Genomic DNA, 23227 nt, shown 5'->3' with positions numbered 1-23227 from the left:
AATCACACAATATACTACATTTTTGTGCTGGCTTCTTTCACTTGAAAATATATCTTAAAGGATTATCCATATTGCAACATTTATCAATACTCTATTCACTTTTTTTTTATCTTTTTTTAACTTTAATTAAATAACTTTTTTCCCATTTCTTTTACATACAAACCACAGTTTCCCCTCCATCCTCTCCTCCAAGTGCCCCCCATGCTTCCCACCTACTGCCCTCCCTTTCCACTCCTTGTCTCTCTCCCCTTTCCAAAAGGGGCAGGCCTCCCATGGGCTTCAGCAAAGCATGGCACATCAAGTTGAGGCAGGACTGAGCTCCTCCCTTGCTTCTATTCTATCTTATGGATAAACCATGTTTTGATCATTCATATATTAGATGACAGGCTTTGGTTGTTTTCTTCTTGGCTACTATGAGTATTGCTGCTGTGAACATTGGTGTGCATGAGTTTTTGAATGAACACATTTTTTTTATTTTATTCGGTACATACCTGGCAGTGGAATTGCTTGATCAGAGGTTAGCTTTACATTTAACTCTAGAGGAAATGCCAAACTACTTCCCAAAGCAGCTGCACCATTTTACATTTGTGTCAACAACACACACACACACACACACACACACACACACACACACACACACACACACATATGAGGGATTCAATTTCTTCACATCCTGGCAGACACTTGCTACTTTCCCTTTTTGTTTGCTTTGTATTATTATAGCTATTCTAGTGTGTTTGTTTGTTTGGTTTGCATTTCCCTAATGGCTAATGATGTTGGGTATCTTTTCATGTGTTTGCTGGCTATTTGTTTATCTTCTTTGGAAGATCCTTTGCCTTTTCATTCTGCTAATGGTGTTGTTTATAGCTCTAAAGGTTTAAATTTGGATGAAGTAGCATTTATCTGTATTGGTTGCTTGTGATTTTGCTGTGATCTAAAAATTCATGTCTAATCTAAGTCATCTCAGATTTACAGGAATCTTTTCTTCTAAGACTTTTACTCTTTTGGTTCTTATACTTAGATGACTGATCCATTTTCATTTATTCATCTTGTAGATTGAGATTTGTGTGTGTGTGTGTGTGTGTGTGTGTGTGTGTGTGTGTGTGTGTGTGTGTGTGTGTGTGTGTAGCTCAAGATCTCCCTATGTAGTCCAGAGTGGCCTTGAACTCACTATAATCCTTTCCCCTCACCTCTCAAGTGCTGGGATTACAGGCACACAGCACCATGCCTAGTTTGCATTGTTTTTGTATGTTGTAAGGTGGGTTTCTAACTTCATTTCTTGTGCACATGGAGATGAAATTCTCCCAGAACTATTTGTTGAGATTATTCTTTCTTCGCTGAATTATCTTGGAAGCTTTGTCAAAAATAAGTTGGCTGTAAATATATGGGTTTATTTCTAGAGGTTTTTCTTTTTCTAAGTTTGAACATTTGCTGTGCTATTTGCAAGCAAGTATGACCTTGGGCAAATTACTTTTTTGTAATGATAGTACTTATTTTTTAATAAAACTGTGAAAAAGGTAATTGGTATTGTAATGATGCTTAAATAGTAATGGAAGTAGGGAAAATGGAGAATAGTTGCAGACATGCTGAAACAGGATTAATGAAAGTCAGGAGCCTTGATAAATGAGAAATGAATAAACAGATGTTTGAGGAACTTGCAAAAATTATTCAATCCCTCAAATTGGCTAATGGTATTACTGTGTCTTAATAAAATGAAACAGAATGGAGTGCCAGGCATGGTAGCACATGCTTACCATCCCATCCTGTCAATTGGGAAACAAAAGTAGGAAGGTCAGATGTTAGAGGTCAGCCTCAGTCTAACATCAGTGACCTTAAGTAAATATCTTAACTGATTGCAGTTCTGTAAAAATAATATAAGGGGTAGCTTATGTAAGTAATTTTCTGTACTTTGTCTATCCTTTCTGTTGTATTCTTTTGTTTGCTTGTTTTTGATGTTAGACTTTACTGTTAAGGACACCTCTGAGAGTCCGTTGAAAGCTATGAACAATCCTCTTCAGGTAATAAATATCTATGACATGCACGTACTCTGCAGACATTTCTAGGAGGTTCAGAAACCCCTAGTTAAAACTCCTAAATTGGGGGTTGGGGATTTAGCTCAGTGGTAGAGCGCTTGCCTAGCAAGCACAAGGCCCTGGGTTCAGTCCTCAGCTCCGGAAAAAAAAAACAAAACAAAACCTCCTAATTTTACCTTATATAAGGCAATTGTGCCCCAGAATGTGTTTTCCCAAGCTTAATTTCATAGTGAGGTTCAAGGGTCGTATTGATTTGGGAATACATTTTAGAGTTTCATATGAAATTGAAAATGTATTTCCCCACAAAGAAGCGTTTATACAGCACCCTCTTAAGGCAGAGGAACTGTGGGACTTTAACTGATTTTCTATAGGTGTCAACATGTAGAAGTGACTTTCAGCATTGCTTCTGACCAACCTAGGGAGTTTCTGACACAGATACTGTGGAATGCTCGAAGCCCTGAAAGGGTTGTAATGGAAGTGTAGTGTCAGATGGAGATAGTCTGAGAGGAAGGAGTCGGAGAGGCAGACAGATTCAGAGGGACACGGAGAGACGAAAATAGAAGCGGAAGCAGGCCATTTAAAACCCCTCTTGTAAATAGTCAAGATAACTTCAGTGAAGGAAGTAAAAGATGATTAGAGTAAAGGTGTGGGGGAAAAAGCACAGACATTGGCAGGAGACTGCCTTCTGCTCTTGCTTTGTGTTTCTGGTTGACTTACTAATGACCCTGAGCCTCGTTTTCCTAAGTAGGATGGGTCTAGTAATGATACCATATTCACAGTCTGAAAGAATTTAATGAATAATGTACACAAAGTGCTTAACATAGTACTCAGAACCCAGTTAAATAAATAATCAATAAGTACTATGTACCTTCTTACTTTTGGTTTGAGTAATACTTTGTTAGCCATTATTGATTACCTATTTTGTGCCAGTCACCATGCTATGAATAAAAATACAAAATTGTTGGTGCTCTCCAGGAGAGGAGGGAGTTAGTTGGAAATACAGGTATGTTAATGAATAAATGCTTTCTAGGCTTGCAAGAACATTCACCATTTAGGGAAATTTGAAAGAGGAAACGATTGTTTTTTTTTTCTTTTTTGCAATGATGGTCAGAGAGTATAAGTTCATGTGTGGCCTTGTTCAATGTGAGCATCTAAGGGGTATCAGGTAAAATTATCTAAGGAAATAATCTTACCTTGTGTAGAAGTTGTAATCTTTCTTCTCTAAAGGCATTCAATTATAAGATTTCTATATAGACATATGTGTGAATATATGTCTAAGTACCTGAACATTGTAAAATGAAAACATCATGTCTTTTTTTTTAAAAAAAAGTGTAGCTAAACAAACTTTTGAACCTATTAAACTAACCAGGAGTGTCTGCCTTATAAAGAAAACCCTTCCCATTTACAGCCCAGTTTACTGTAGATTCCATTAAATAGATGGTTAGTTCAGCGCATTGAACAGGTTTGATTTAGAAGCATCTTTTTGTGTATACATTTATTGTACTTAAGTGCTAGATTTTTGTGATTGCTGTCAGAGGACTATGCACATATCACTAATCAATGACAATATTTGAACAAACACCAGTACAAGAATAAAAAAAAAGTGACAAACTGGTTTAGTTCTGTCAGTTGGGAGATTTCTTATTCTCTCTGGTCCACACAAAAATGAAAGTTACCACATCTGAAGATTTCTGGCTGTTCAATTTGCCAGTTTCCATCTAGATCTTGATTTGCATCTGATCCTGCTTTAGTAAGCATGAAAACACACATGGAAGATGAGCTTTGCAACAGGAAGGTGCTAGTTGAAAAAAAATATTTAACAATAAAACCAAACTGAAGCCATCGTTGATAGAAGTTGTTCCTAAGTCTACGGTTGACATTTTTTACTACTCAACTTGAGGAAATTAAAGAGTTTTTGAAGGTGAGGGTTTGAGAAAGTGAAAGAGAAAAGTATCATCTTTTGTCTCTAATGATTCAGTTTACATAGAAATAGGATAAAACAACTTTCTATGTGTGGTAATATGAAGTGCTTCAAGTTCACACTCTGAAGAAAAAGATATTATCCTGCACTGAAAGCTGCATTTCCCCAAAGCTGTCTGCCTTTTTTTTTTTTCATGCATACCCTTAGAATGGAATCATTTCAGGAAGGAGAGAGCGAGTTTGAAATATAGCCTTGTTTTCCTTCCACTGGATGTAAAATAGGAGCAGCCCTTATATCTTGCCTTGACGTGAAATAGAGAGCAATATTGGAGAATAGGGATTGAGAAATTTGTAGGGCCTCCAACTCATCACAGTCTGAGAGAAGAGATGTCAGTGGAGAATTTAGGAGAGAATGATCCATGCCAATTGTGTGAGCCGGAATGGTAATGTTAATCAGGAAGCCAAGACACAGAGGTGGCCACTTGCTTCTATTTATTAATGAAGGGAAAAAAAAAAAAAAACAACCTCAAGCAAGTGTCTAAAACAAGATTTGAAGGAGAGTGGGGTTCAGAAAGGCTTCTTGATTAATTTCCCAGTAACTCCTATTGCTTAGGCATCCCTGGGGAGTCTATCAGGCCGAAAGTCTCCATTGGTTACAATATAATTATTCTACAACCAGTTTTCCTTTGGAAATGCTTAATGACTCTTACTTTGTATTACTTGCAGGTGAAAGCCCAGCCTCTGCGGTTCTTAATGCCTCAGCAGGATTATTTTCACTAAAGATGGAAACACTGGAGTCTGAATTGACCTGTCCAATCTGCCTCGAGTTGTTTGAAGACCCCCTCCTGCTCCCTTGTGCTCATAGCCTGTGTTTCAGCTGTGCCCATCGCATCCTGGTCTCAAGCTGCAGCTCCGGTGAATCCATTGAACCCATTACTGCTTTTCAGTGTCCTACATGCAGGTATGTTATCTCGCTGAATCACCGGGGCCTGGATGGCCTCAAGAGGAATGTAACCCTGCAGAACATTATTGATCGCTTCCAGAAGGCTTCAGTCAGTGGGCCCAATTCTCCAAGTGAGAGCCGTCGGGAGAGGACTTACAGGCCAAGCTCCGCCATGTCTAGTGAGAGAATTGCTTGCCAATTCTGTGAGCAGGACCCTCCGAGAGATGCTGTGAAGACATGCATCACCTGTGAGGTCTCCTACTGTGACCGTTGCCTTCGGGCCACACACCCTAACAAGAAACCCTTCACCAGTCATCGCCTGGTGGAACCAGTTTCAGACACACATCTTCGAGGGATTACCTGCCTGGACCATGAGAATGAGAAAGTGAACATGTACTGTGTATCTGATGACCAATTGATCTGTGCCTTATGCAAACTGGTGGGTCGTCACCGAGACCATCAGGTCGCTTCCCTGAATGATCGATTTGAGAAACTAAAGGTAAGCAATATCCTTGCCACAATTTTAATTTAATGCATACTTGTACAGTTAGCAAGAAGCCCAATAAACTTAGGTAGGATAAGTATGTCAACTCCAAGTTGTTTTCTTTTCTTTTCTTTCTTTTTTTTTTTTTTTTTTTTGGTTTTTCGAACAGGGTTTCTTTGTGTAGCTTTACGCCTTTCCTGGAACTCACTTGGTAGACCAGGCTGGCCTCGAACTCACAGAGATCCATCCGCCTCTGCCTCCTGAGTGCTGGGATTACAGGCGTGCGCCACCACCGCCCGGCCCAAGTTGTTTTCATGGGGAATAACCTATTCACTGCAAGTTTTCACTGGAACTCATCTTTTGCATAAGCCTGATTGCATTTATGTATTTCTGTGCAATTCTGGGAAAGTAAGCCCATTGTCCACTTCACCAGGGTAACAGCAGTCTCACTTCTCTGGGACACATTGCACATCACAGATCTTTGCTTTGATCTTTCCACCTCTTCTTTTCAGTATGTGAGTACCTGTGTAGGTGTACTGCAATTAGCATATGTGCTAATTTGCATACGTTTGGGTGGGTCTCTGTGGAGGTGTGGGCAGAAGTGTCTGAGTGTATCTATGTGGATGAAAGATTTGTGGAGGACATTAGTACATGTGTTTGCAAGGGCTGAGAATATGGCTTGGTAAAGTGTTTGCCTAGCAAGTGCCAAGTCCCTGGGTTCTATTTCTGGCTCTGCAAAACAACAAAAAATGCCTAGTCGGTATAGCAAAGAAAAGAATACTTGGCATTAACCATTGCAAATTGCCTTTGAGCACTTAACTTAGAGCTGATTCTTATATCAACGTATCACCAAGTCAGGAGGTGTGGTTAAACATCTGAACTAAAAATTTAAACTGAAAGTAATGACTGTTAACTTAGTATTTGCTCTTGTGCCCGTGTTTGTTATTGTAGGCCCAGGCTAAAATACTCGTTTGCAGTCTCCATCTTAGAAGCGCCAAGCCTTTGACTGGTGTTCAGTGGACAGTTCTGTGAAGTTATGTTAAATAACATTCGTTTTCAAGTCTGAATGCCTAGTTTTAAAAGTCCTCTTACCTCACCTTGATGTTCACAAATATCGGTTCTAGCAAACTGTTCTATTCCTATTATCTTCCTGATATGAGGTATAATTTTTCTCAAGAAGGAAGCCACTTAACATAGATTCCAGACAAAATAAAATGTTTAGTGCTTGCTTTGACAGCACATATACTAAAATTAGAATGAAACAGAGAAGATTGGTTAGCATGGTCCTGGCACAAGGATTATGTATTCCATATCTTTCCATGATTGGAATATATGTTGTATGGAAAAAAAATATTTTTAATTAAAAAAGCTTAAATTTGGTAATGTCTAAGGACTTCCAGAGGACTAAAACATGTAGTGTACATTAGATGCTGTTATATAAAAATCAAGTGCATAATTCCCCGCATTGCTATATAATTAAAAATAATTGTTATTTCTTCAATGAATATTATATTATCACACATTGAATTATAATGTGTTCATTATAAAATAAAATGAAATCTAACAAAAATAAAGGCCGGGCGGTGGTGGCGCACGCCTGTAATCCCAGCACTCGGGAGGCAGAGTCAGGCGGATCTCTGTGAGTTCGAGGCCAGCCTGGGCTACAGAGCTAGTCCAGGACAGGCTCCAAGTTTATAGAGAAACCCTGTCTCAAAAAACAAACAAACAAACAAAAAATGTTTAAATGAAGCCGGGCGGTGGTGGCGCACACCTTTAATCCCAGCACTCGGGAGGCAGAGCCAGGCGGATCTCTGTGAGTTCAAGGCCAGCCTGGACTACCAAGTGAGTTCCAGGAAAAGGCGCAAAGCTACACAGAGAAACCCTGTCTCAAAAAAAAAATGTTTAAATGAATAGCAAGAATAGCACCCTGAAATATGGCCTATGCACATAAGCCAAGCTAGAAGAAAGGCCTAGATTCCATGCAAGCAAGGCAAGAAAGCAATGGAAGTTTTCCTTCTGTCATAATCTGGCGAATTTATTATTCAGATTTACATTAAAGGAAGTGTTGGTAAGGGTAACAGTACTCAAAATAGGATACGGTTTCTTGTCTGTAATTTACTGCACACATATTTAGAGTATCACACTCTAAGTATTGGTTTGTGCCTCTTTTGATAATTATTTGTTTCCAATACATAACCTCTTCTCTTTTTAGTTAAGAGCAACTGTATGCCTAATGTGTATAAGAATCAACCTCAGTCTTTTGATTTCAGTTGTGAAACTTTCATTCTTGTAGGGCTGCAGGGGGAATGTTACTGACTGAAATTCTTAGAGTCAGCAAATTGTTGGGCCATGGACCTGATCTAGTCAAAGCCTTACACTTGGAAGTTTCATAAACTGAGACTCTGTTACACAAAGTGATTTGGTTAATGTTAGCAGACCTGTTTAGTAATTGGGCTGGAACTGAAAACCAGTCTCCAGGCAGAGTCAACTATCTTTTTTTTTCACTGTTGTCTGCTCTTACACTGTTGTTTCCTCTCTGAAATTTGACTTAAAACTTAAATCTATGCTCTAACAACTACTCATTCCATAGGTCACGATACATAATTAGCAGCATCAGGAAAAGGACACAATTACTTAACATTCAGCTTCACAATGGCAAAAGATGGGGGTGGGTTGTAAGAAGAGTGGGAGATATGGAGAGGATGGAGCAATCACTGCCAAATTTGTTTCCGGTGTTAGGATCATAATAAGGCATTGGCCTTGAAAAATATTCCAGACAGAAATACCGGCATCCATATGTACTGCTGAGATAACAAAGAGACTGAGTAGAGTGAGCCTGTATCTACAGGACACTGGCTCCTTGAAAATAGCTGAAAACATGGGGAGATTGAGCAGGCATTTGGCAACATGCAGCTATAGTCCCCGTCTCCAGGGTTGGGTAAACACAAGTGTATTTTATAAAAAGATGCCTTAGCCTGTGACTAATCAGTAATTTTTGGAGAATGAGTGGCTATATTTTTTGACAGTTTCCCTTTAATTTTTACGAAATGTGCAGAAAAGTCTGCTTATAAATTAAGTGGAAACTATTTTTGCTCATTTTTGGATAGAGACTGGAAACATCTGAATCATTCCCAACTGTGTGGTTTGTTATGTTGTCTGGAACATCTAGGGCTTTGGAAAGGAGAAGGAGGTTTTGTGTGTGTGTGTGTGTGTGTGTGTGTGTGTGTGTGTGTGTGTACAAAAGAGGGGGTGAGGGAGGAAGCGAAGGTCGGGGAGAAACAGAGAGAGGCAGAAGCGGGGGTAGGGGGACTTGGAGAATTTACTCCATCCAGTGCTAAGTGGGAAAAGATATTAATTCTTCACATTCAACAGAAAAGAAGCCTGTCTTTTAATGTCATATGTAATATTTTGTTTGAATTTAAAATTAGAAAGCATTTATGATTATTCACTTGATTCCTTTCTAAGGAGACTAGAGAAAGCCAGGTAGCTGGCAAAGGCTGTGTGGGAGATGACCTAAGAACATTCCCCTGGTCCTGAGAGGAACAGAAAGTTCTGTCAGAAAAGGACAAGAATGATAATGTATACTCTACATACACACTAACTCATAACACACACACACACACACACACACACACACACAAAGTTGACTTATGGTCAATAAGTGATGCAATGTTTATTTTTATTTTTGACTCTGGGGCTTCACTTTTGGCCTTTTATAACTACCTTTTATGTACAGCCTCCTTGACGAGGATTAGTGACCTGTAATGCTGTTCAGCAAAAAGCAGGCAAACCATTATGGTACAGAAAAAAGGTCAGAGTAATCAGAAGCTAGCTTGCTTTTTGAACATGTCCTCAAAATGGAGTTGAGGACTTGGGGGGTACTTATATAATGTTTTATGATTTTATTTGTTTAGACTGCCTGTAGGGTTGAGATTCAGGACACACAATCTTTAGAAGACTACCAGTGGTTTAATTAATTCAAACAGTCCTCGTGGTCCTGACAGTTACACATACCTTAGTTCATGATACATGCTATAATTTTATAAAACTGCTTCACATTTTAGAACATGTTGGGTTTACATAGAGAGGCTAATTTCAGTGGCTCTCTCTTGCTGGTAGACTTGAACTTAATATTCTAAAATTTGCTTTTTCTCATTTGCTGCTGATTTACATTTTCCCCTCACAACTCTCAAATTTTCTAGCTTCATCTACTCAGAAGAGCTTCTTACTGGTGTACTGAACATCCACCCCCCCTTCTTTTCTTACTACTTTCTCCAGTGTTCTTCTCTTGGCCTGCTTAGGAACTCTGCTGGCTTTTTAGAGCTCAAGCCAAACTCCACAAGTCTGCTCCAACATACTACAGAGACATCATAACTCCTTGAGGCCAGATACAAAGTCTTTGTTTCTTCAGTATCCTCCTTAGTGTCCACACAGCAAATGTACATAATATCTCCTTAAGAAATTCAAATAAATTATGTCTTCATAATGACATGGGGTTTTTTTTTTGTTTGTTCTAGTTTGGGTTGTAATTTTTTTTTGAGGCAAGGTTTTGTTATGTAACACAGGCTGACCTTGAATTCATGATCATCCTGAATCTGCTTCCTGGGTGCTAGGATTATAGGCGAGAGCCATCATGCCATGGATTATAATTATTTTTTAGGACATATACTAGTGCCCATAGCTTGATTTGGTTTTTATCTTAGTAGACACAAATCAGTCTTGCCATTAGGAATACCTTGGAAATCTGAAAGTGCCTTCTGTGAGCTACTGACAATTTTCAAACCCAGAGTGTGAGCAAAAGTATAGCATGTCCTTAATTTTAAGTGTCTATTCGTTTTGATTACTGGATTTTCCAATTGCCTAACCCTATGGTGACATCTGTATAAATCAGATGTGATTATTATAATTCTCTTTGAGAGTGATGTCTTCACATTTCCATGCCCACAGCCTGCCAAAAATATAGCTGATGAAAACCAGGGGGATAGAGGAATTTCCTGAAGGGGATAAACAAGCACATTTTCTTTTTCTCCTTTCATTTCCTCTAATTCATCACTACAAATAATTCTTAAATAAAGCCACATATCAAGAGTCTTGTTGTTACAATATATTACCTGGAATTAGAGTAAGCTTCTTCCATGGGGAAGTAAAATACACACACACACACACACACACACCACAATAGATGTTGAGACAGAGCTAAAGATTCCCAGACAAAGAGAATGGAGATATAAGACTTGGAGAGCTACAGTAAGAGTTTAAAGGTTGAAAAATAAGTTATTCTAGAATCTTGTCACCTTGATTACTGTCCTTTTTCCTACTCAGACACTCTGTCATCCTCTCACCTATTCTCATTCCACCACCTTACCCCTGTCAATTGTTTGTGCACCCACTTGACACCCACTTCTATTGGCTAAGACAGATACCCTCACAACTATGTACCAGTGAGCATTTGATTATAGCTGAACCAATATGAGTATGAATATAAACATGAGAAGATACATATCTTTATGAGAGACTGGGTTGGGGAGAGGGTATATTTGCATAAATATGTATGCATCATCATCTGTGAGTGTGTGCATTCTTGCATGAATTGGTGACTGAGAATGGCTCTGTGGCATTGTACCAGTGTGTCTATAAATATGTGTCACTGTATGTGAAGCTGAAAGAATGCCTTCTGGTAAGTTGGGCAGGTGGGTATCATGTATATAAGACACACTTTCTGTAGACACCTTAGGCAGATTCTCTGAAGAATCTATGATATATCAGTGTGTCTATAAATATGTGTCACTGTATGTGACTAGAGTGTAGCTAGAGTTTTCCTGCCTTGCCCACAGTCAGGACAAATCTTTGTCACCCGCCAGTCCCACAGCCGCTCAGACCCAACCATGTAAACACAGAGACTTATATTGCATACAAACTGTATGACCGTGACAGGCTTCTTGCTAACTGTTCTTATAGCTTAAATTAATCCATTTCCATAAATCTATACCTTGCTACGTGGCTGGTGGCTTACCAGCGTCTTCACATGCTCCTGGTCATGGTGGCGGCTGGCAGTGTCTCTCTGCCTCAGCCTTCTGCTTCCCAGAATTCTCCTCTCTCCTTGTCCCACCTACTTCCTGCCTGGCCACTGGCCAATCAGTGTTTTATTTATTGACCAATCAGAGCAATTTGACATATAGACCATCCCACAGCACTAGAGAGATTGTCTATGATATCTACTGGTAAGCTGGGCAGGTGGGAATCATGAGTATAAGACAAACTTTCTGTAGACACCTTAGGTGGATTCTCTAAAGGATGTATCCTAAGTCTAGGGGTAACTCTAATAAATGAGCTAGACATCTATGCTCAATTAAAAAACTCTTCAGTAGAGGCCAGGGTGGGTTATCATAGATGAAGGTAGAGGAAAAACTTGTTTCTATATCTTGCTCACTTGGGTCTAGAATCACAATAGCTAAAAATAACAAGAAAAACAGCACTCAATTTGATACATTTGCTACCAAACTTAAAGCAAAAAGAAAAAACTGAGTTGGGATTTGTGTTCTCTGAGGTGTGGTGATGATTGGAATGATGTGTGTGGATAGGAAGGCTAATACCTGTCAAGGGGTTCTTTGGCTAGCCCTGTCTTCAGCCTTCAACTCAAGTTCATAAAGTTACTATTGCTTGTAAAGCTGGCTTCTCTCTAGTCTCTTAACTGTTCAAGACTTCTCCCCCATCATATGTATGTATAAATCCAGAACCAGGTGTGGTGTTGAATGCCTACAATCTTAGTACTTGGGAGGCAGAGGAAGGAGGATCAGGAGTTTAAGGTCATTCTTGGCTCATAGTGACTTTGACTACACCATAGACTACATGAGAATGTGTCTCAAAAAAAAAAAAACCACAGAAAAACAAACAGGCAAGGGCATGTTAGCACATGCCTGTAATTTCAGCACTTGGGAGGAGCAGGTGGGAGGGTCACTGAATGTTTGAGGTCTGCCTGATCTATATAGTGAGTTCTGGACCAGCCAGGACTACATAGCAAGACTGTTCTCAAAAATAGGAAAACAGAACATGATTCTAAAACAAAACAAGAAAATCAGAATAACTCTGCAAATGGCCTATGTGGGTGTTTGAGTAAGTGTATTTTAATTTCATCTCTACTAAAACGGCTTTCTAAGGCTCATCTGAATCCTTGTTTTTTTCCTTCCAAGATTTCATCGATTTCTCTGCCTCTGCACTCATGTAGTATTAATGGGACCCTGTGCTGGAAAATATTTTCTGTTGTCCCTCTGCTTTAAGAGCAAGTTTAGCAACTAGAAACTCCAATTATTTGTGCTCTCACCTTTCTGTTTTGAGATCGTTTTGTCCCAGGTCTTTTAGTCACCAGTGTCTGAGCTAAATCACTATTTTGAGAATACTTCCAAAGATGATGGATGATTCCAATTACTCTCGGGTTGATGAGAATCTTGTCTGTTACTATTGGTCAAAGGAACCGATTACATAAACACAAAACATGTAAGGAGAGATTAAGGAAACAAGAATTACTGAAGTTAAAGGAGTGATGTTTGAGGATGAAACTATGGTAATGTCTCTTAAGTTCATGAACACTTGATGTAATGAGATCACACCTTTGTTCTTTGTCTCACCTGACGATAGAAGAGCCATTAACAAACTGTAGCATCAGGGATTTGGGATTGAGAATCCTTCATTCACTTAAGAGACAATGACCACTTACTTTGTTTATTGAAAATTTTGGGCATCGTGGCAGGAGCAGGAGTTACAAGAAATAAGGCACAGTCTTTGCTACAGTGGGGCTTTGAGCTTAGCAGGGAAGACAGACACAGTAATTGAAAAATCCAATTCAGTTTGATTGGTAGCATGATGGAAATTTGCATAGGATACTCTGAAGCCCAGAGTTTAGGTCAGGGAAAAGATGTCATCAGGTTCAGAACTGGCAATTGGAGAGGGATTTGTGATCAAAGAAGGGTCAAACTGGAAAGACCTGAAAGGGCTTGATGAATGAATGACTACAGTGGTTTTAGATGGTGGAGAGAGTTAAAGAAGGATGTTTGAGTTGGGAATGTCTTAAAAAATGGAGGCACTGAAGACAGAAGTAAAGGAGTTAGGAAGAGGCAACATGTAATTCAACATTCACTCATCAAATATTTGCTGTCCACCTATTAGGTGCCAGGCACCAGAAAAGGTGTTGATGTTACAGTGATAAATACAGCTTAATCTCAGCCCTGGTGTACTGAGGAGAGACAGACGATTAAGAACACAGTTTTAAGACAGTGCAAGCATGAGAAGTTATGAGAGCCTCAGAGGGACATTAGGCGAGACTTTGGGTAGATTTTGGACCTCCTTATTGGGGAGTGGGGGCAAAGTGACGGAATGAAGATGTTCTAGTTAAGATAACAGCATGTGTTCAAACATCTTATGTTATAAGACCTGAAAGGGCAGGGATTCTAGAAGAAATTGAAATTCAAGTTTTTCCAGTGGCTGAGAAATCATGGCTAGAGGAGTAGATTTAATTGGCTTCAGAATGGAGGTACAACCATGAAAAAGCAAGCTGAGAGGGGGTCAAGGGTTGACTCTCACAGTACACTCATGTTCAGAAATTATATATGAAGGAAGAACAGATGAAAGAGAAAGAAAAGATTGTAGCCAAAAGATTGGCAGTGATGAGGGGCAGTGCAGGTAGAATGGGATTCTGAGGCTTCTACGAGAGTAGAGTTGGCTTTTATTCACTATTATGAGTGTTATCAAAATAAGTGCTATATTTAGATTTTTAGAAGGTCTAAGTAAAATTTACCTATTTAGGCTAAATATTATGCATCCAAAGAGGAAGGGAAGCATGCAGAATGGTTCAAGTAACATTCCTGGTCATGACAGAAGTGGTGGTGTGAGTCTGTGCTCAGTGTTTGTAGAGACATCTGAATAAAAGTAGGGGGTGACAATGCATTTCACCTGGCTTGAGAGTCTGGCCATTTTCTAACAAACTTTAAGTAGAGTTGGCCCGTGTGATACACATCTAGTACATCATCTGCATCTCATTGTAGGACATAGCTTGTGTCTATACAACAGCAAATAAATGTTGGGGGAAAGAATAAACTCTGGCATAAGGGTGTGGGCTTCAGTTTGTCGACCAGATGGTGTGTTCTGTTGTTGAAAGGGCATATGTAATTGATATATAAAGTGACAGACTGAAGCAAAAGCGAAGTAAGTATTTCTAAGACAAAAATTTGGGGGGTGGGGAGAAGAAAAAGGTAGAACATGACCTGAAAAACATACTAAGATTCTGGCTTTTGGTTTTTGGAAGAACAGGTAATGTCCATGTATGGATAGGATGAGAAAAAAAAAGGAAAGAAAAAAGAAAAGAAAAGAAAGAAAAAAGAGAAAAGGAAAAAAATGCTGAAGAATGGGCATCATAATACTGACTCAGATATTTGTTTTGCTTGTGGAGACAAGTTTTCACTCTGTTGGCTAGAACTCATGGATGATCTTCCTGCCTTAGCCTCTTGAGTTCTGTGATGATGGATTATTTTGTAAATTGGTTTCCTCCCACCACACTGAGGTTTGAACATAGGGCCTTATACATGTTAAGCAAGTGCTGTACCACTGAGTTATATCCCTAGACCTCAGATGATGCTGATGCTGATAATTTTTGTCTGGTCCTTGTTCCTCATCTACCCCATGTTTCTTACCCTGATCTCTATTCACATCCTTTTCTTGCTTTCCACAACTGAATTACATGACATGGGGATCCATGGAAGTTGCCTTCATCTTTAATAGCTTAACTTTGGGATTGATTTTTCTTTCTTGCTCCCACCCCCTGCCCCAAGGTTCAATTCCCATATCAAAACCCCAAAGTTCTGATGTTGCCTAGGTTTAGACAACATTCTTCCTGTATATTTTGGAAAGCCAGATAGAATACAGGCCTTTGATGGCAATACTAGATGTCTTAACAGAACAAACAAAAAATCTGGACCCTTTTCCAGGTCTTATGACTGTATCAGGTAAGTGTGTATAAGTGCACATATGTGTGTGACTTACATATGCCTCCATGGAATGGAGCATGGCAAATGGAGAGTAGGGCCCTTTAATGAAGAGCTGTTTTTTTTTTAACATATGACTAAATTTATTGAGGGAGTCAATAAGAAAGAAGAATGTTACCTTAAGTAACCTGTATCTAAGGAAGTGAGAATTTTTTTAAAAAAAGCAGTGATTATTTAGGTGAGTCAGAGAGGGCATTTTGAAAAATGGGATGCTGTCTGAAAGAAGAGTGGCCTGTGCCTGGCCTCCTGGGTAGAAAATCATGTTCTTTAGGAAAGGAAACTACAGAGCACAAAGAGGCCAAGGCTATACAACACAAACGAAATGGAATTAGGGTGAAAATGGAATCAGTGTAGACTACCAATTTAGGTAACACAGGCCTCTTACAATCTCAATTATGGAAGCCAGCCAAGTCTTCCCTTCTTCTTGCGTTGTTTAGACACATGTACAATTTTGTGAGAGCTAGAATGTAGTCATTAGAAGGTGAAGAGGGTCTCAGAGTTTCATAAGCTAAAATGGCTGCTCACCCTCACAAAAAGGGAAATGCAGAAAGACTCAGAGGTAACCTCCTGCTGCAGGAAATGGGAACTTCATCCTGCTTTCTCTGCCAACCTCCTGTCTCTGTTTCCTCCCAGCAGATATCTCCATTCCAATCTCCCCTGCCACTTTGGCTCTCTTGATGTCATGGTTCAACTGTTTTGAGAAAGTTGTACTAACTGGGCTTGGACAGAGGGAACCTAGCCCAGTCATTAAATGGAATACATAGAAAGGAGCAAAACAAAGTGATTCTTCAAAACTGAATCACAATAACAAAGAGACATGTTTATTTTGACATAAAAAGATTTTGTGTCTATGCACACACAAACACACACACAAATCAACTTTGTTTACTCAGACATGGTATAGACAAGATCATTACATGGCCAAATCAATCCAAGTCATTCAAACCTAGAGTGGCCCAGAAATTTTAGTTCTAAATGATTTGTGAGTGCTGGGCATTTTGGAAAGGGTGAGGATATAGACCGCATAATTGCTTCAGTTCACTGCTTTCTTTTGAATATGTTCATTATTGAGAATCAATTCCAATTTGAAAGGAGGCTTTAATTCCTTACAAATGAATAGGAAGTAAGTAAATGTTCAATGTTTTCCCCCAAATTACGTCTCATAATGTAAGAAAACAGTGGCAAAAAGCCATCAACAGATGGTGTTTTCATTAGCCAAAGATTTATTTTTCAAAGCATTTTTCATATTAATGAAGCAAGGTTGAAATTAGAGTCATCTTGTCAGTTCTAGAACTGTGTTGTTAAAATGGACTGGCATTCTGCAAATTGCTAGGGGGCCCGAGCAAACTAACTATTTGCCATCATTTCGTAATGGTAACCCAAGGCCTGTAGTCTAACCAGACCCTAAATTATGTGTTCAGTCCTAATTTTTGTTTTCCGTAGCTTTATACAAGCCACAACTCTCAGTTCAGGGCCATAAATGAGGAGCGCACAGCAGGGGATCTTAATCCTGCTCTGCAGTATGAATTATTTATGATATATCAATTTCAAGGCCAATGTTACAACAGGTCTCATGTACTTGTTAAAAAAAAAATTCTCCCAGTGGAATCACATGGAAACACATTGCAGTGGGAAACACAGAATTTAAATCGTTTTTCTTCTCTAGGTCTATCAGTCAATGGACCATTTATCAAATAGGTCGATATAATGATTTTTGATACTCGGGATTTCCATTGATCTGGGAATGTGGACTACTCTTCGGGAGGAAATTTTTGACTGATTGGCTCCATTAGTAATTTTTCCCCTCTCTAATTTACACTAGACCCTTTGATCAAACTGAGATCTATTCTGTTCACTTTACGGTCAAACTTTTGGAGAGGAGTCTAGGCTTGCCACCTTCTGATGCACTCTAACCCTGTATGCTTTAGTGGCTACTTCCAAAACCCTACTGAAACTCCTTTTACAAAGGTTACTTGTGACCTATGATTATCCAATCTAGCCCACCCCTCACCTTTAAAAAACTAAATTTTCACATTTCTCTTGGTCTTTGCATATTTGACAGTGATGAATCTTTTCCTGAAAGATTACCATGTTTCTCCTGATTATCCTCTGAGTTTGGCCCAGACCTGCATTTGCAACTGCCTTGAATGTTACAGTATCTTCACAACCAGTGTCCCTGCCTCCCAGGCTTTCCTGTTTTGCTCTCTTCCCCTTATTGCTGCTAGGTTAATACCCTAAATGTAGCTGTGATTATGTCATTTCCTTATTCAACAGCCCTTCATAAACCCCAATAAGAAAACAAATAGGTACAAAACCATTTGTACATTCAAGACTCTCAAAACAGGGCTTTTTCCCCCCAGATGGGCTCTCATTATGAAGCATTGGTTGCCCTGAAACTTGTTCTATAGTCCTGACTAGCCTGGAACACACAGAGATTTGCATGTCTTTGTTTCCCAAGTGCTTGGATTAACGGTGTGTACAACCACACCCAGCCAAACAGGGCTTTGATCTCCATTTTCATCCTTATACCCTGTGTTCTAGTCAAACTAAACTCTTGATTGGTCCCTGAATAGGAACAATATTTGTTTTTTTCTTGAAAAAAGGAGCTTACTACATTGTTCAGTACAAAGTAACTAAACAACAGTTCAAACTCCTAGGCTCAAGTCGTCTTCCTGCCTCAGCTGTCCCAGTAGCTGGGACTACGGGTGTGTGCCACCACTCTTGGCTGCTTTATCTTTATTTTTGATCATCTTATTCCTCGTGCCTGGAACACTCTGCCTTCCACTATCCCTGTCTGTTAAATCTGTTAAATTCCTGCTTATCCTTCAAGATCCGTTACTGCACCCTGAGCACACGAGCTACTCACATGTTTTTGTTATGGCAAATCTCTGAACTGTCATTTCTTCTTTTTCCCTTTGACATCTATTTAGTTTAGTGATTATGCCTAATTCAGTGATTGCTGCCGTTCCCTTGTCCTTTTCCCCCACTCCTTTCTACTGAGAACAAAGATTTAAATGATAGCAGAATTAAAGAAAGCTGAGAGAAACACCTCCAGAAATAAATGAAATAAAGCAGAGGTGACATGGGTTACTTCCATGGAACTGAAGCTAGGGAAACCAAGAAAGATCTGTGTACTAGTGACTTTTCTGTTGCTGTGATAAAATACCGAGACCCAAACCAATGAATACAAGGAAGAGTTTCTTTTGGTTTAAGGTTCCACAGGGACAAGAGTCCATCACCATGAGGAACCATGACATCAAGAGCAGGCATGAGGATGGGACTAGGAAGCTGAGATATCACTCCTTCATCTGTTAGCAAGAAGCAAAGAGAGTGAACTGAAAATGGGGCAAGGCTATGGATTTTCAAAGCCCACCCCCAATAATACACTTCTTCCAGCAAGGCTGCACCTCCTATAACCTCAATAAACAGTGCCAAAGTGTTCAAATACTCGAGTGTATGGAAAATATTTCACATTTCAACCATCACAGTAAGACATGAAGGGAGCCAGGCACTGGTGGTGCATGCCTTTAATCCCTCATTCAGGAGGCAGAGGCAGGTGGATCTCTCTGAGTTCAAGGCCAGCCTGGTCTACAGAATGAGTTCCAGGAAAGGCTGCAAAGCTACACAACAACAACAACAACACAAAGACATGAAGGGAAACAAGAGTTAAGCTGGTCTTCAAAATTCCATTTAAGAAAAAGTGAAATCAGATTAACCAGCGTTGCTATACATACATTTATATGAATATATTCTTTTTGACACATTCATAAAACAATGCCAAGGCTGTTAAGGAGCCACAGTTACTTCCTAGACAGTAAAAGATTCAAGAACATGAGATCCCTCTCTTTGTCTACATCCCTTTACTCCTCAGTGTCCTTCCCATCCTCTCTTTCAATAGCATGAACATTGAACAGCTATAAACCATAGCAGCCATGGAGACAGCAATGAAACAATGAGCATGACCCAGGGAAAGAATACTACCAGAATAAGGATCAAGGTACTGGGGTATTATGTTTGGGACAGATTTGGTAGTATTGAGAAGGTGGATAAGAGAGCAGTATATACTGACACCAGTTCTGGAGGAGAAGCAGCTATCAAAACTAATATCTGGAGATAGGGAAGAATGAATGTCTATGATCAATATAGAGAGACATAATATTTTATTTATTTATTTTTCACTGAAGGAATGGGAGAGAGTAGCTTGTTCAACTGGAAATACGTTAGAGTTCTAAGTACTGGTACAACTATGTTATGTTCAAAATATCTGCAAAGTGATTCTTATGTGAACCTAAAAGGAGCTGTGTACCAGTAAGTGATGGTAAATAGTAGACATTTTCCAGATAGAATCAGGCTTTGTGTTTGAAACTCTTTGTGTTTTGTGGAAGGAAAACTGCAATATAAAGTTTGATTTAGGTGAATATCACATTCAAGGTACAATATATTTTTTTTTCATGAAGAGGCCTACTAATAAGTATATAATGTTATAAATAAAAATGCAAAGCATTATAGAATATTGATCCAAAACTGTGGATTAATTAGGAATCCAGGTTTCAGTCCTAGCTTTGCTACATATTTGTTTTATAGCTACAAAGCACTTTACCCTCACTCTGTCACTCACTTCCTCCTCATGAAGATGCTAGCATATCCTTCTTTGTGAAATTGTTATAGTTCTGATACATATGAAATTGTCTGGCAAGAAGCATTCATTCAATAAATTATGGGGCTGGGGAAACAATTCAGTTGGTAAGCTGCTTGCTATGCTTTGATCATCAGAACCCATATAGAAAAGCTGAGTGTGGTGGTGTGAACTTGTAACCCCAGTGCTGGAGAGGCAGAGACAAGCAGATTTCTGGGGCTCACTGGCTAGCCAGCCTAGCCCAATTGGTAAGCACCAGGTAAATAAATGAGTGTCCTTTTTTAAAATGCAAGGTGGATGGCTCCTGATGAACAAAATTCAAAGTTGGCCCATGGTTTCCACAAGTGTGTACACACACATGTATATGCACTTGCATACATGTGCACCCACACAAGCACTCATGTCCCATGCACATACACACATACAAATTGTAGTTTTCTTAGTCTACTTAAGCATAAAAAGCATAAAAAAATTACCACCTTATTTCTCTTGTGTTGCTGGACTTGATTTGAGAGCAAAAGGAGAGGACTAGGAAATGATTGAAAAGTTAAAGATAATATAAAATTACAAAAAGTTTAGATTGCCTTAATGTCAGTAAATTCCTACATTAGCCTGCAAAGTAATGGATGCTACCTCTTCCTCAATGGGGCAGATTTACAATTCTTGGTCTGTAGCAGACATGGTAAATCTGTGAAATATGAATCTACTGAGCTGGTGGTATGACTCAGTAGTACAGCACTTGCTTAGCATGTGTGAGGCCCCTGGTTCTGTATCCATGGAGGAGCATATATCTATAATCCTGGGACTTCGTGGGCTGAGGCAGGGGATTGCTTTAAGTGTGAAGCCAATATGGGGTATAGAGTGAGGCTCTGTCTCACCTTTGTGACACCCCCCCCCACACACAAAAGAGGGAGAAAGCTCTGTCTTTTGACTGATTGATTTCCATATTACATTGATTCTCAAGTTCATTTTTCTTTTTTCCCCCTTTCTCCTGTTTCCCACTGACCTCATACCCTCTGTGATGGCAGCAAACTCTGGAGATGAACCTCACCAACCTGGTTAAACGCAACAGCGAACTAGAAAATCAAATGGCCAAACTAATACAGATCTGCCAGCAGGTCGAGGTATGTAACAGTAATATTTGCAATTCTTTTATTGGATCTAAATTAGATGGTCTTTGGAGGGACTTTGATTTTGCCAGACTGTAGCACAGCCATGGGGTGAAGGACTGAATGGTAGTGTAGATGATCTCATGCCTTTAGGAATTTTGTTCTAATAAAGGTCACAGATATGGATGATTTTTAAAATTAGTTAAATGGGTTGTGGGTAACAACAGATGAAGAGGAACTCCCTTCTTTTCAAACAGTCGGTGGTATGGGAATCATATAGGAAATGATCCTTCATCAAAATGGATGTCATCACTTGTAAAGTCATTGCTGGACAATTTGGGAATCATGAATCCTCAGGGTAGGGTGATACTTATTCAGTATAGCATTCTTTCTGATTATCATTGCTTCCTCCCTTCCTAGCTCATTCTCCCTTTATCCCACAGCCCTGGTCTTAGCTATGCCCTCACTCATCATCTTCTCACTTAGTTTTGATTCCCTCTACCTAGTCTTTTTGTAATCAACAAATAATATCTATGATTAAATTGTCTGTGAATTATGAACTGCTGTACAAATGTAAAAATATTGCCAACATTGAATGTTAAAAGAGCTTAGAAGGGAAGTTCAGTGCTCCTTGGCAGGGCAGAATAAAAGAAAGGTGTTATTCTTTCCTCTTTCTCTTAAAAGCATGTATGAAATTCCATATATATCATTTTGTGTGTGTTTATGGAATAACTGATAATAATACTTAAAGTCTAAATGCAGGTCAATAAAATATAGGATTTCTCATGGGCAGTGATTGGGTAAATTTTTTTCTGATTCTATATAGAGTCTTATCCACTCTTAATCTTACTTGTATGACAGATAAGTGTAAGAGATCAAGTTTGTTTTGTTTTAAATGATGAAATAATTTAATCATGATCCTGGTTTGGGGTTCCTGTTTAAGACTGAAGAATATCTCCTAAGGCAATGAATCCTTACGCATAAGTAATTCCACATTCCCAACTGATTGGTCTTCTTAAAGTTTTTGGTTTCTTTTACTACAGTGAACATACTTAAATGATGAACATATACTAGTAATATAATCCCTGCTGGGCACTGATCTATATAGAGTCCATGGGTACTGGTTAAACTCACATGTGAAACTGTAATGGGATGCTGTGGGTATAGGGAGAAGCATAAAGAATGAAAAGGCACATTGGAGTGTTGGAAAACTGGATTCCAGACTTTCCTATTCTATGAACTAATTGCTAACATGAGGGTGAGTCAGTTAGGATCTCTGTTTCAGTGTTCTAACTTGTAAAATGTGACGACAAAGTGACACCGTGCTTTTTGGCTGCCAGATTTCGCAAGTCATGGCTCTGTCAATGGTTACTTTCTTTATTTTGTTCTTTTCCTCTACTATTTCGTTCTTTCCAAGAAGGAGGAAACAGAGTAGAAAGTTATTATTTCTGAGTAGTTTTCAACCAATCAAAATCCCTCTGTGTTTCATTTTATCAAAGCTTCTGATTATGCTGTCAGATTATAGTGTAAGAAATCTATAGTGTTGAGGGGATAAGAGAATATTGTAAGCAGAAAATTGGATACGGTATCCCTCAGTAGAATTTGCATGATTAACAGGGGAGTAATAGATAAGAGTGAATAAAATATGGTTAAAAATAAAACTATCCTTGTATTCATTCTAATCAAATGACTACTAAGTATAGAGAAAATAATAGGGAAAAAAAGCAAAGTTGCAGTTTATCCCATTTCTCTTTCATGTTAGAATCTCTCTAAAATCTCTTTTCCTTATACCTGGGAAATGTATCATTCTGGCCAGCGTCACCTAAGCATTGCATTCTTCCAACCTTTCACAGGCCATTCTGGAAACCAGTTCTTTTTATTATTTGCTCTGCTCTTTTGAAGTGGTATCAGCAGGCCTCATAAAATAATTCATCATTGTGTTAGTAGGGGAGGATGCACTCTGGCCTTTGGATAACAGGTGATTTTTCTTTCTTTGGTTGCTGGGGCAAATGCTAGGCAAGTATTATACCATGGAGCAACATCATAGCCCAAGAAGTGAGAGTTAGAA

General features: G+C 39.1%; 1 protein-coding gene and 1 pseudogene across 4 annotated transcripts in view; both read left to right on the top strand.

Moving 5' to 3' along the window:
* Mid2 (midline 2) overlaps positions 1 to 23227 on the top strand; it is a 106044-nt gene that overhangs the window by 8995 nt on the left and 73822 nt on the right. For 3 of the 4 annotated variants that reach the window (XM_006970308.4, XM_015992229.3, XM_015992218.3), the window contains exons 2-3: positions 4680 to 5395; positions 21079 to 21174. In XM_006970308.4, coding sequence (XP_006970370.1) covers positions 4680 to 5395; positions 21079 to 21174 — 812 coding nt within the window. The remainder of the gene's footprint in view (positions 1 to 4679; positions 5396 to 21078; positions 21175 to 23227) is intronic. The other variant, XM_076562182.1, reaches the window with a different exon arrangement.
* Positions 6602 to 6697, top strand: LOC121825912 (U6 spliceosomal RNA; annotated as a pseudogene).

This window comes from Peromyscus maniculatus, chromosome X (assembly GCF_049852395.1).
Source record: "Peromyscus maniculatus bairdii isolate BWxNUB_F1_BW_parent chromosome X, HU_Pman_BW_mat_3.1, whole genome shotgun sequence".
Taxonomy (NCBI): domain Eukaryota; kingdom Metazoa; phylum Chordata; class Mammalia; order Rodentia; family Cricetidae; genus Peromyscus; species Peromyscus maniculatus.
Note: the sequence above shows the minus strand (reverse complement) of the source record. Positions and strands in the feature narration are given on the sequence as shown.